Below are 14,604 nucleotides of genomic sequence, written 5' to 3'. Positions count from 1 at the left end.
GAGATACTAATGAATTAAAAAGGACAGTGGGCTGTGTATGGCCCATGGGCCCTAGTTTGCAGACCCTTTGCCCCAGAGACACAATGGCCCTGCCAGTCGCTTCTCCACTCTCCATGCACCAGGAAGCAGCCGAGAACAAACTGACTTTTGTTACCAGTTCAACCGAGAGACATTTCCGTACCGTACTCTACTTCGCACAACCTTGTTCGGTTTGTGACGCTTTGTTGCCTTTTTTTTTGAAGGAAGCAAGAATCCTGCCCAACCGAAGCAGCGGTTTTCATACGCGGCGCCGTTCTGTTATCTGTGTCAGCACGACGCCGCTCGATTCATACTTCCTTTTGTTCGCCGTCAATCCCCCATTGTGACCGTCACTGTGAGCTGCGCTCCGCTCGCGCAACACAGAGTGATGACGGCGTCACTTCTCGGCAGCACACAAACATGTTCACCTGGAAAGACTTTTTAGAGAGAGGAATGGACAAAATGGAGCCTAACATAGAAGTAGTGCAACTTTCCAATACTTTAGTCAATACTTTGACTCTAATTTATAATGTTGATTTTTATGAGAGGAAACCGTTTCCACTGGTAAATGTGCAACTTTTTTTTTTTTAAACGTGTGTGACTAATATGTCAATTTAAATCAAAGCCAGACATAATAATGACTAATATCTAAAGCAGTGGTTCTGGCTTCCTACGCTAAAGAAATATTGAAACACAGTGTTACTGTTCAAACTGTGTGGCCAAAGTGTTAAATAACGGTTGTATTAAATGAATACTTGGGCTTATTACACTACTGTGTTTTAATGTTGGGCATTATGGTGTTTTCTGAGGTGGTACCTGGTGAACCAAAGTGTGGGAGCCACTGCTCTGAAGTAAAAACCAAGAATGATTGTTATCGTTTACTTTATTTTGATTGACAGTTTATGACACCACTGGTAATCAGCACACGTCCATGATGCGTTTGATGGAGCTGATCCTCATGATGTTGCTCATGCCGCTCTCCCGCAGGCTCCTGTGCTCCCCCGGCCTCACGTAGATCATGCGGCCTCGGAAGTTGGGCTGCTCGAACATCAGCCAGTGGCCCTCCATCACGTTGCAGGACTGGCAGTCGGACATGTACAGGCGGTCCTGCAGCGACTCGCAGTCCTCCAGCAGCTCCTGCGTCTGACCCGTGAAGTTCTCCAGCTCGTAGATCTTCATCCGGAACTGCCCCCGGTGCTGCGGGGCCGACAAAGATACAGGTCGGCGCCGCGCCTCAGATGGAAAAAAAAACCCCCCACCGAAAGGTCTTACCATGGGGATGAGGCGGCAAGAGCCTACAGTGTCCAGCATCACCGCCCCCATGCCCACGGTGCTCCCGATGCGCATCAGGTCGGAGTACTCGCCCCGTTTCAGGAAGACCTGGTTGCCCATGAAGTTGGAGCGGTCGTACAGCATGAAGCAGCCATTCTCCACCCTGCAGGAGTTGCAGCGGTTCAGGTGCTGGTGGACGTCGGAGCAGTCGCTGCTGCACTCGTAGGTGCGGCCCTGGAAGTTCTTCTCCTCGAAGAAAACGATCTGCGGAAAAGACACAAACTTGAAGCGTTTTTTTTTTTTTTTTTTGCCAGGCTGGTTAGCAGTCAATGCCGGTGTGTTACCCTGCCCATGGTCATGCTTGTAGTTCTTGCAACATTGCCAACAACCGAGCCCCTTTTATACCGACCCTCGGCCTCAGACACCCTTGCACACCTTTGTGTGAACATCATGACTCATCACAAGTGCACATAGGCCTGCATTCTTTTGCTCTTTTTTTCTTTCTTTCTTTTTTTTTTTTTTTTTACAGCAGACCTCTATAGCCGTTATTGTAGGCTGAATGCATTTAGGAGAGGCAGTGCAACGTCATCACAGAAGCAACGCGTTCCTCAGATGACCGCTTATTAATTGCGCGTGTATTCAATGGAGGTGCTTCCAGCTAGTTTAAGGCCTTTTGTGTCTGCTCACCACGTAGATCTGGTGATTTTTGCAGCATTAAACATCCAGTGGTGACAAAGGCGTACATTCTGACGTACAGTGTCCGCCTATAGTGATGACTCCAGGGCTTTGACTCCAGCATTACGACGGCGCAATGTATAAAATGGGCCCCGGCTTGATGTCGAAGCCGTGCATCTGCAGCTATCTCACAAATACCATGACCATGGGGAGGGTAAGTGCGAAGTGCGCGCTTGCGCAACCGGCGCCAAAGGCCGAGCGCTCACACAAGTTGTTCTCCCGCAGATCATCTTCTACGAGGACCGCAACTTCCAGGGGCGCTCCTACGAGACCAGCAGCGACTGCCCCGAGCTGACCACCTACCTGAGCAGGTGCAACTCCTGCCGGGTGGAGAGCGGCCTCTTCATGGTCTACGAGAAGCCCAACTTCAAGGGACACCAGGTGCTGGCGCGCAGGGGCGAGTACCCGGACAGCCAGCGTTTGATGGGGATCAACATGAACGACTGCATCAAGTCCTCCCGTATGATTCCTCTGGTAGGTGCACGCTCTACTTCAGTGCTTCTCCAACTTCTTTCAACAAGGACCACCTCAGAAAAAAGTCCAGGTGCCACCTTTATGACCAACATTAAAATACAGTAGCGTGGTAGGCCTAAGTATTCAATAATAAGGTTTTAATTAACAAGTGTATTTAATTTTTTGGGCCACTTTAACTTTGCACACAGTTTGAACAGTAACACTGTGTTTGAATATTTAATTAAGTGATTTTTTTCAACAAGGACCACCTCAGAAAAAACTCCAAGTGTCACCATAATGACCAACATTAAAATACAGTAGCATGGTAGGCCTAAGTATTCATTAAGTAGGTTTTAATTAACAAGTGTATTGAATTTTTTGGGCCACTTTAACTTTGCACACAGTTTGAACAGTAACACTGTGTTTGAATATTTAATTAGGTGATTTCTTTCAACAAGGACCACCTCAAAAAAAACCTCCAAGTGCCACCATAATGACCAACATTAAAATACAGTAGCGTGGTAGGCCTAAGTATTCATTAATTAGTTTTTTTTTAACAAAGGTATTTAATTTTTTGGGCCACTTTAAGTTTGAATATTTAATTAAGTGATTTCTTTCAACAAGGACCACCTCAGAAAAAACTCCAAGTGCCACCATAATGACCAACATTAAAATACAGTAGCATAGTAGGCCTAAGTATTCAATAATTAGGTTTTATTTTAAAAGTATAATTCATTTTTACTGGCCACTTTAACATTACACACAGTTTGAACAGTAACACTGTGTTCGAATACTTAATTAGGTGATTTCTTTCAACAAGGACCACCTCAGAAAAAACTCCAAGTGCCACCATAATGACCAACATTAAAATACAGTAGCGTGGTAGGCCTAAGTATTCATTAATTAGTTTTTTTTTAACAAAGGTATTTAATTTTTTGGGCCACTTTAAGTTTGAATATTTAATTAAGTGATTTCTTTCAACAAGGACCACCTCAGAAAAAACTCCAAGTGCCACCATAATGACCAACATTAAAATACAGTAGCATAGTAGGCCTAAGTATTCAATAATTAGGTTTTATTTAAAAAGTATAATTCATTTTTACTGGCCACTTTAACATTACACACAGTTTGAACAGTAACACTGTGTTTGAATATTTAATTAAGTGATTTCTTTCAACAAGGACCACCTCAAAAAAAACCTCCAAGTGCCACCATAATGACCAACATTAAAATACAGTAGCATGGTAGACCTAAGTATTCATTAATTAGGTTTTATTTAACAAGTATATTGCATTTTTTCAGCCACTTTAACATTACACACAGTTTGAACAGTAACACTGTGTTTGAATATTTAATTAAGTGATTTTTTTCAACAAGTACCACCTCAAAAAAAAACTCCAAGTGCCACCATAATGACCAACATTAAAATACGGTAGCGTGGTAGGCCTAAGTATTCATTAATTAGTTTTTTTTTAACAAAGGTATTTAATTTTTTTGGCCACTTTAAGTTTGAATATTTAATTAAGTGATTTCTTTCAACAAGGACCACCTCAGAAAAAACTCCAAGTGCCACCATAATGACCAACATTAAAATACAGTAGCGTGGTAGGCCTAAGTATTCATTAATTAGGTTTTATTTAACAAGTATATTCCATTTTTTGGCCACTTTAACATTACACACAGTTTGAACAGTAACACTGTGTTCGAATATTTAATTAGGTGATTTCTTTCAACAAGGACCACCTCAGAAAAAACTCCAAGTGCCACCATAATGACCAACATTAAAATACAGTAGCGTGGTAGGCCTAAGTATTCATTAATTAGTCTTTTTTTTAACAAAGGTATTTAATTTTTTGGGCCACTTTAAGTTTGAATATTTAATTAAGTGATTTCTTTCAACAAGGACCACCTCAGAAAAAACTCCAAGTGCCACCATAATGACCAACATTAAAATACAGTAGCATAGTAGGCCTAAGTATTCAATAATTAGGTTTTATTTAAAAAGTATATTTCATTTTTACTGGCCACTTTAACATTACACACAGTTTGAACAGTAACACTGTGTTCGAATACTTAATTAGGTGATTTCTTTCAACAAGGACCACCTCAGAAAAAACTCCAAGTGCCACCATAATGACCAACATTAAAATACAGTAGCGTGGTAGGCCTAAGTATTCATTAATTAGGTTTATTTTAACAAAGGTATTTAATTTTTTGGGCCACTTTAAGTTTGAATATTTAATTAAGTGATTTCTTTCAACAAGGACCACCTCAGAAAAACCTCCAAGTGCCACCATAATGACCAACATTAAAATACAGTAGCATGGTAGGCCTAAGTATTCATTAATTAGGTTTTATTTAACAAGTATATTCCATTTTTTGGCCACTTTAACATTACACACAGTTTGAAAAGTAACACTGTGTTTGAATATTTAATTAAGTGATTTCTTTCAACAAGTACCACCTCAAAAAAAACCTCCAAGTGCCACCATAATGACCAACATTAAAATACAGTAGCATGGTAGACCTAAGTATTCATTAATTAGGTTTTATTTAACAAGTATATTCCATTTTTTGGCCACTTTAACATTACACACAGTTTGAACAGTAACACTGTGTTTGAATATTTAATTACGTGATTTCTTTCAACAAGTACCACCTCAGAAAAAACTCCAAGTGCCACCATAATGACCAACATTAAAATACAGTAGCGTGGTAGGCCTAAGTATTCATTAATTAGTTTTTTTTTAACAAAGGTATTTAATTTTTTGGGCCACTTTAAGTTTGAATATTTAATTAAGTGATTTCTTTCAACAAGGACCACCTCAGAAAAAACTCCAAGTGCCACCATAATGACCAACATTAAATTACAGTAGCATAGTAGGCCTAAGTATTCAATAATTAGGTTTTATTTAAAAAGTATATTTCATTTTTACTGGCCACTTTAACATTACACACAGTTTGAACAGTAACACTGTGTTCGAATATTTAATTAAGTGATTTCTTTCAACAAGTACCACCTCAGAAAAAACTCCAAGTGCCACCATAATGACCGACATTAAAATACAGTAGCGTGGTAGGCCTAAGTATTCATTAATTAGGTTTTAATTAACAAGTGTATTTAATTTTTTGGGCCACTTTAACTTTGCACACAGTTTGAACAGTAACACTGTGTTCGAATACTTAATTAGGTGATTTCTTTCAACAAGGACCACCTCAGAAAAAACTCCAAGTGCCACCATAATGACCAACATTAAAATACAGTAGCGTGGTAGACCTAAGTATTCATTAATTAGGTTTTATTTAACAAGTATATTACATTTTTTCAGCCACTTTAACATTACACACAGTTTGAACAGTAACACTGTGTTCGAATATTTAATTAAGTGATTTCTTTCAACAAGTACCACCTCAAAAAAAACCTCCAAGTGCCACCATAATGACCAACATTAAAATACGGTAGCGTGGTAGGCCTAAGTATTCATTAATTAGTTTTTTTTTAACAAAGGTATTTAATTTTTTGGGCCACTTTAAGTTTGAATATTTAATTAAGTGATTTCTTTCAACAAGGACCACCTCAAAAAAAACCTCCAAGTGCCACCATAATGACCAACATTAAAATACAGTAGCATGGTAGGCCTAAGTATTCATTAATTAGGTTTTATTTAACAAGTATATTACATTTTTTCAGCCACTTTAACATTACACACAGTTTGAACAGTAACACTGTGTTTGAATATTTAATTAGGTGATTTCTTTCAACAAGGACCACCTCAGAAAAAACTCCAAGTGCCACCATAATGACCAACATTGAAATACAGTAGCGTGGTAGGCCTAAGTATTCATTGATTAGGTTTTAATTAACAAGTGTATTTCATTTTTTGGGCCACTTTAACTTTACACACAGTTTGAACAGTAACACTGTGTTTGAATATTTAATTAAGTGATTTCTTTCAACAAGTACCACCTCAAAAAAAACCTCCAAGTGCCACCATAATGACCAACATTAAAATACAGTAGCGTGGTAGGCCTAAGTATTCATTAATTAGGTTTTATTTAACAAGTATATTCCATTTTTTGGCCACTTTAACATTACACACAGTTTGAACAGTAACACTGTGTTTGAATATTTAATTACGTGATTTCTTTCAACAAGTACCACCTCAGAAAAAACTCCAAGTGCCACCATAATGACCAACATTAAAATACAGTAGCGTGGTTGACCTAAGTATTCATTAATGAGGTTTTATTTAACAAGTATATTAAATTTTTTTGGGCCACTTTAACATTACACACAGTTTGAACAGTAACACTGTGTTTGAATATTTAAGGAAGGGGTCCTTTAGCGTACCACTATAGGAAGCCAGATGTTAGTCATTATTATGTCTGGCTTTGATTTAAATTGACATATTAGTCACCCACGATAAGAAAAAGTTGCACATTTTAAATATGTTTAAGCACCAGTGGAAACATGGTTTCCTCTCATAAAATCGACATTATAAATTTGAGTCAAAAAATTGACTAATGTATTGGAACGTTTTCTTTCAACAAGGACCACCTCAGAAAAAAGTCACCATAATGACCAACATTAAAATAAAGTAGCGTGGTAGGCCTAAGTATTCATTAATTAGGTTTTATTTAACAAGTTTATTTCATTCTGCCACTTTAACATTACACACAGTTTGAACAGTAACACTGTGTGTAAATATTTAATTCAGATTTTTTTTTTTCTTCGTCACATGACTTGTGTCACGTGTCCCTCCGCCCACAGCACAGGGGACCCTTCCGGGTGAGGATCTACGAAAAGGAGAACTTCGGAGGCCAGATGCACGAGCTGACCGACGACTGCGACAACGTGGACCGCCTGCGCATGTCCGACTGCCAGTCGTGCAACGTGATGGAGGGCCACTGGCTGATGTTCGAGCAGCCCAACTTCCGAGGCCGCATGCTGTACCTGAAGCCCGGCGAGCACCGCAACCTCCGCGAGATGGGCGCCAGCAACGTGGTGAGAATGAGCTCCATCAGGCGCATCATGGACTCCTGTTAGCGCCCACGACAATGGTTGAATAAAGCAAGATGAAATTGGGACTACTGACCTCCGATTCTTCTTTTATTGTATTCATTTTTTTACAATGGGGACATTTGATTTAAATGATCTTTCGGGCCAAACGTAAAAGTCCTTACAGTTTAAGGGCGTAAAAACATTTAGGATTTTTTTAAATTATTTTTTTTAACTTTTTTTGCTTAAAATTCTTAGTCCTAAGTAGGGATGTCCGATAATGGCTTTTTGCCGATATCCGATATTCCGATATTGTCCAACTCTTTTATTACCGATACCGATATCAACCGATATATGCAGTCGTGGAATTAACACATTATTATGCCTAATTTGGACAACCATGTATGGTGAAGATAAGGTCCTTTTTAAAAAAAATAATAAAATAAGATAACTAAATTAAAAACATTTTCTTGAATAAAAAAGAAAGTAAAACAATATAAAAACAGTTACATAGAAACTAGTAATTAATGAAAATGAGTAAAATTAACTGTTAAAGGTTAGTACTATTAGTGGACCAGCAGCACGCACAATCATGTGTGCTTACGGACTGTATCCCTTGCAGACTGTGTTGATATATATTGATATATAATGTAGGAACCAGAATATTGATAACAGAAAGAAATGGGGGGAGGGAGGTTTTTTGGGTTGGTGCACTAATTGTAAGTGTATCTTGTGTTTTTTATGTTGATTTAATTTAAAAAAAACAACGATACAGATAATAAAAAAAACGATACCGATAATTTCCGATATTACATTTTAACGCATTATCAAAACACTTCCAAAAGGGTAAAAAAATACATGCTTAGGACTAGGGATGTCCGATAATATCGGCCTGCCGATATTATCGATATTCCGATATTGTCCAACTCTTTAATTATCGATACCGATATCAACCGATACCGATATAAACCGATATATGCAGTCGTGGAATTAACACATTATTATGCCTAATTTGGACAACCATGTATGGTGAAGATAAGGTACTTTTTAAAAAAAATAATAAAATAAGATAACTAAATTAAAAACATTTTCTTGAATAAAAAAGAAAGTAAAACAATATAAAAACAGTTACATAGAAACTAGTAATTAATGAAAATGAGTAAAATTAACTGTTAAAGGTTAGTACTATTAGTGGACCAGCAGCACGCACAATCATGTGTGCTTACGGACTGTATCCCTTGCAGACTGTGTTGATATATATTGATATATAATGTAGGAACCAGAATATTGATAACAGAAAGAAATGGGGGGAGGGAGGTTTTTTGGGTTGGTGCACTAATTGTAAGTGTATCTTGTGTTTTTTATGTTGATTTAATAAAAAACAACAACGATACAGATAATTAAAAAAACCGATACCGATAATTTCCGATATTACATTTTAACGCATTATCAAAACACTTCCAAAAGGGTAAAAAAATACATGCTTAGGACTAGGGATGTCCGATAATATCGGCCTGCCGATATTATCGATATTCCGATATTGTCCAACTCTTTAATTACCGATACCGATATCAACCGATACCGATATCAACCGATATATGCAGTCGTGGAATTAACACATTATTATGCCTAATTTGGACAACCATGTATGGTGAAGATAAGGTCCTTTTTAAAAATAATAATAAAATAAGATAACTAAATTAAAAACATTTTCTTGAATAAAAAAGAAAGTAAAACAATATAAAAACAGTTACATAGAAACTAGTAATTAATGAAAATGAGTAAAATTAACTGTTAAAGGTTAGTACTATTAGTGGACCAGCAGCACGCACAATCATGTGTGCTTACGGACTGTATCCCTTGCAGACTGTGTTGATATATATTGATATATAATGTAGGAACCAGAATATTGATAACAGAAAGAAATGGGGGGAGGGAGGTTTTTTGGGTTGGTGCACTAATTGTAAGTGTATCTTGTGTTTTTTATGTTGATTTAATAAAAAAACAACAACGATACAGATAATAAAAAAAACCGATACCGATAATTTCTGATATTACATTTTAACGCATTATCAAAACACTTCCAAAAGGGTAAAAAAATACATGCTTTTAGGACTAGGGATGTCCGATAATATCGGCCTGCCGATATTATCGATATTCCGATATTGTCCAACTCTTTAATTACCGATACCGATATCAACCGATACCGATATCAACCGATATATGCAGTCGTGGAATTAACACATTATTATGCCTAATTTGGACAACCATTTATGGTGAAGATAAGGTCCTTTTTAAAAAAAATAAAAAAAATAAGATAACTAAATTAAAAACATTTTCTTGAATAAAAAAGAAAGTAAAACAATATAAAAACAGTTACATAGAAACTAGTAATTAATGAAAATGAGTAAAATTAACTGTTAAAGGTTAGTACTATTAGTGGACCAGCAGCATGCACAATCATGTGTGCTTACGGACTGTATCCCTTGCAGACTGTGTTGATATATATTGATATATAATGTAGGAACCAGAATATTGATAACAGAAAGAAATGGGGGGAGGGAGGTTTTTTGGGTTGGTGCACTAATTGTAAGTGTATCTTGTGTTTTTTATGTTGATTTAATAAAAAAAAACAACGATACAGATAATAAAAAAAACGATACCGATAATTTCCGATATTACATTTTAACGCATTATCAAAACACTTCCAAAAGGGTAAAAAAATACATGCTTAGGACTAGGGATGTCCGATAATATCGGCCTGCCGATATTATCGATATTCCGATATTGTCCAACTCTTTAATTACAGATACCGATATCAACCGATACCGATATCAACCGATATATGCAGTCGTGGAATTAACACATTATTATGCCTAATTTGGACAACCATGTATGGTGAAGATAAGGTACTTTTTTTTTAAAAATAATAAAATAAGATAACTAAATTAAAAACATTTTCTTGAATAAAAAAGAAAGTAAAACAATATAAAAACAGTTACATAGAAACTAGTAATTAATGAAAATGAGTAAAATTAACTGTTAAAGGTTAGTACTATTAGTGGACCAGCAGCACGCACAATCATGTGTGCTTACGGACCGTATCCCTTGCAGACTGTGTTGATATATATTGATATATAATGTAGGAACCATAATATTGATAACAGAAAGAAATGGGGGGAGGGAGGTTTTTTGGGTTGGTGCACTAATTGTAAGTGTATCTTGTGTTTTTTATGTTGATTTAATAAAAAACAACAACGATACAGATAATAAAAAAACCGATACCGATCATTTCTGATATTACATTTTAACGCATTATCAAAACACTTCCAAAAGGGTAAAAAAATACATGCTTAGGACTAGGGATGTCCGGTAATATCGGCCTGCCGATATTATCGATATTCCGATATTGTCCAACTCTTTAATTACCGATACCGATATCAACCGATACCGATATCAACCGATATACGCAGTCGTGGAATTAACACATTATTATGCCTAATTTGGACAACCATGTATGGTGAAGATAAGGTACTTTTTTAAAAAAAATAATAAAATAAGATAACTAAATTAAAAACATTTTCTTGAATAAAAAAGAAAGTAAAACAATATAAAAACAGTTACATAGAAACTAGTAATTAATGAAAATGAGTAAAATTAACTGTTAAAGGTTAGTACTATTAGTGGACCAGCAGCACGCACAATCATGTGTGCTTACGGACTGTATCCCTTGCAGACTGTGTTGATATATATTGATATATAATGTAGGAACCAGAATATTGATAACAGAAAGAAATGGGGGGAGGGAGGTTTTTTGGGTTGGTGCACTAATTGTAAGTGTATCTTGTGTTTTTTATGTTGATTTAATTAAAAAAAAACAACGATACAGATAATAAAAAAACCGATACTGATAATTTCCGATATTACATTTTAACGCATTTATCGGCCGATAATATCGGCAGGCCGATATTATCGGACATCCCTAGTCCTAAGCATGTGTTTTTTTACCCTTTTGTAAGTGTTTTGATCAGAATCAGGAATCAGAATCAGAAGTACTTTATTAATCCCCGAGGGGAAATTAAGATTTTCAGCACAATCAATCAATCAATCAATGTTTATTTATATAGCCCTAAATCAAAAGTGTCTCAAAGGGCTGCACAAGCCACGGCGACATCCTCAGTTCAGAGCCCACAAAAGGGCAAGGAAAAACTCACAACCCAGTGGGATGTCAATGTGAGAAACCTTGGAGAGGACCGCAGATGTGGGTAGAGGGGGGTCCAGACTGAGGCCAATGGGAGAGAAAAAAACTCATAGCCATAGCACACATAAACATGTGTGTAAGAGGGAAACATCAAAGAACACAAAGGACATTCATAACTGGGCCCACATGGATGTGGGGGTGCCTTCTTCCGCCAACGCAGCCGTTGTGGTGGTTCTTACATCTACCGTCTTCCGCCTGCTCCGCCGTTGAGGTCTTCACCGTATCCCTGGCTAGGGGGCAGTCAGGTACTAGGCCTTTGCCAAGGGCCACCTGGGGTAACAGTAGTAAAGGGGTTAACCTCCTAGTGCCCCAAGACCCCATAGAGGAGATTCCACTGCCGGATGCACTTTAATGTCATGCCCAGGACAACCAATAATATACATTGCGCACACACGATTGCACCATGCATAGACAAGCAACCATACAAAAACAGCATTTCAACACCCACACACACTGTGGTGGCCTCTGCGGTGTTCCACACCATCGTCTGCTGGGGTGGGGGGGAGCATAGCCAGAGACAGGAGCAGACCCAACAAAGCAACCAAGAGAGTCGACTCCGCCCTCGGCCGCCCACCAACTCTCGGCCAGTGTCCAGTCCGCATGGATGAGCGAGGATGCGTCTAAGGCAGTGGTTCTTAACCTTGTTGGAGGTAGCGAACCCCACCAGTTACATATGCGCATTCATTGAACCCTTCTTTAGTGAAAAATATATTTATATATTTTTTCAAATTCAAGACAAAGTTATATGTTTTTTTACCGGTGCACAACATGAACCATGCATGAACATCACCTTGTTCAAAGAAGAAAACCAACACAGTGCATAAACTCACAACAAATTACACACCTTCAAATCAGTGTGACTTCTGCTGTTGCCGTATCCGTAATACGCCGATAGGGAGAAGTTTTCATTTACACGATGAGTCGGGTGTGTCTCGACCTCCGCCGAACCCCTGAGGCCGACTCACCGAACCCCTTTGGGTTCGATCAAACCCAGGTTAAGAACCACTGGTCTAAGGAGACCGAGGTGTCCGATACCTCAGTCAAGACACTGTGAAGCTTGTCCGTCCCGGTCAGCGCCAGCTCTGCAGCCCTGTCTCTTCATCCGCATCGCTTCCAGTCTCTCCAAACGGACTCTGGTGTGGCAGAGACCCAGCAGCTGGTCCCCACGGCCAAAAGGCTCCCGGGAGGCAGATCCAGAAGCCCACAAAAAAGCACCGCAGAAGTCACAAAAGTGCCACCCTTTGTCGCAGGTTTTATTTAGTTAAAGTTAAAGTACCAATGATTGTCACACACACACAATAGGTGTGGTGAAATGTGTCCTCTGCATTTGACCCATCCCCTTGTTCACCCCCTGGGAGGTGAGGGGAGCAGTGAGCAGCAGCAGCGGTGGCCACGCCCGGGAATCATTTTTGGTGATTCAACCCCCAATTCCGACCCTTGATGCTGAGTGCCAAGCAGGGAGGTAATGGGTCCCATTTTTTTAGTCTTTGGTATGACTCGGCCGGGGTTTAAACTCACAACCTACCGATCTAAGGGCGGACACTGTAACACTAGGCCACTGAGTAGGTGTAGGTGTAGATGTATAGGTGAGTAGCGAGTATATTTAATATTTTTGGCCACTGTAACATTACACAAAGTTTGAACGGTGACACTGTGTTTGAATATTTAATTACCGTATTTTTCGGACTATAAGTCGCAGTTTTTTTCATAGTTGATATCGGAATCGGTAATTAAGAGTTGGACAATATCGGAATATCGGATATTGGTAAAAAAAAAGCCATTATCGGACATCTCTAATAAAAACTGCTACATGAACTAAAAATTGTTACGATCTGTTATGCCAGGTCATTTTTTGTTTACCGTATTTTTCGGACTATAAGTCGCAGTTTTTTCCATAGTTTGGCCGGGGGTGCGACTTATACTCAGGAGCGACTTATGTGTGAAATTATTAACACATTACCGTAAAATATCAAATAATATTATTTAGCTCATTCACGTAAGAGACTCGACGTATAAGATTTCATGGGATTTAGCGATTAGGAGTGACAGATTGTTTGGTAAACGTATAGCATGTTCTATATGTTATAGTTATTTGAATGACTCTTACCATAATATGTTACGTTAACATACCAGGCACGTTCTCAGTTGGTTATTTATGTCTCATATAACGTACACTTATTTAGCCTCTTGTTCACTATTCTTTATTTACTTTAAATTGCCTTTCAAATGTCTATTCTTGGTGTTGGGGTTTATCAAATAAATTTCCCCCAAAAATGCGACTTATACTCCAGTGCGACTTAAGAAAAAGTGTGACACAAAAAAGCACCGCAGAAGTCACAAAAGTGCCACCCTTTGTCGCACAATCTCAAAGGGTCCCGAATCAAAAGGCAAAAAAAAAAAACCCACATGAAAACAAGAGGGAAACACCAATAACACAAAAAGATGACACAGGAGCACAGAGCTCCTGCCACCAGCAGCCACTACAGCAGCGCCATCTTGGGGAGAGAAAAAAAAGATCAGATAATGTCACAGGTTTTATAATCAATACATGTTTGGTATTTTGGTTTGGGGCTGAAGTTGATTGAGAGATTTAAGCAAAATAAGTGAAAAACTCAAATTACTTCAATATATTTTCACTTTTATGTCCTGTTGGGCTTTGGGCTATTGCCTAACAACTGCCAGTAGTACACCTGTGAAAGAAGTGAACATTAAAATATTTCAAATTTAACACACAAAAAAAACTCTATTCGGACAAATGATATATAATGGAGTGACACAACAAAAATGATGGCCCAATAGTAGCAAAGTTTTTTTTTTTAAAAACAAGGAAAGTCAGCAATTTTTGCCCTGATTTTTGTATATCATC

At 38.1% G+C, this 14,604-nt stretch overlaps 2 protein-coding genes across 2 annotated transcripts; one reads left to right on the top strand and one right to left on the bottom strand.

Moving 5' to 3' along the window:
• Positions 1-883: 883 nt before the first annotated feature.
• Positions 884-1,776, bottom strand: LOC133658894 (gamma-crystallin M3-like). Its single transcript, XM_062061399.1, has 3 exons — positions 1,635-1,776; positions 1,291-1,554; positions 884-1,215 (listed from the first exon to the last, which is right to left on the bottom strand). The coding sequence occupies exons 1-3, from the start codon at positions 1,740-1,742 to the stop codon at positions 937-939; spliced, it is 651 nt and encodes a 216-aa protein (XP_061917383.1). The 5' UTR covers positions 1,743-1,776; the 3' UTR covers positions 884-936.
• A 259-nt stretch (positions 1,777-2,035) lies between these two features.
• LOC133658906 (gamma-crystallin M3-like) lies at positions 2,036-7,566 on the top strand. The gene is made up of 3 exons (XM_062061410.1): positions 2,036-2,179; positions 2,251-2,499; positions 7,250-7,566. The coding sequence occupies exons 1-3, from the start codon at positions 2,102-2,104 to the stop codon at positions 7,523-7,525; spliced, it is 603 nt and encodes a 200-aa protein (XP_061917394.1). The 5' UTR covers positions 2,036-2,101; the 3' UTR covers positions 7,526-7,566.
• Positions 7,567-14,604: the final 7,038 nt, after the last annotated feature.

This window comes from Entelurus aequoreus, linkage group LG01, assembly GCF_033978785.1.
Source record: "Entelurus aequoreus isolate RoL-2023_Sb linkage group LG01, RoL_Eaeq_v1.1, whole genome shotgun sequence".
NCBI lineage: Eukaryota > Metazoa > Chordata > Actinopteri > Syngnathiformes > Syngnathidae > Entelurus > Entelurus aequoreus.
The sequence above is the reverse complement of the archived record's forward strand: the minus strand, read 5'-3'. Positions and strand labels throughout refer to the sequence as shown.

Bases quoted from the DNA above. Each gene is read 5' to 3' on its own strand.
- LOC133658906 (XM_062061410.1), top strand. From the start codon at position 2,102: ATGTATAAAATGGGCCCCGGCTTGATGTCGAAGCCGTGCATCTGCAGC. The intron at 2,180-2,250 runs GTAAGTGCGAAG...GTTCTCCCGCAG, and splicing joins ATACCATGACCATGGGGAGG to ATCATCTTCTACGAGGACCG. The intron at 2,500-7,249 runs GTAGGTGCACGC...CTCCGCCCACAG, and splicing joins CCTCCCGTATGATTCCTCTG to CACAGGGGACCCTTCCGGGT.
- LOC133658894 (XM_062061399.1), bottom strand. From the start codon at position 1,742: ATGATGTTCACACAAAGGTGTGCAAGGGTGTCTGAGGCCGAGGGTCGG. The intron at 1,555-1,634 runs GTAACACACCGG...TCTTTTCCGCAG, and splicing joins CAAGCATGACCATGGGCAGG to ATCGTTTTCTTCGAGGAGAA. The intron at 1,216-1,290 runs GTAAGACCTTTC...TCGGCCCCGCAG, and splicing joins CTTGCCGCCTCATCCCCATG to CACCGGGGGCAGTTCCGGAT.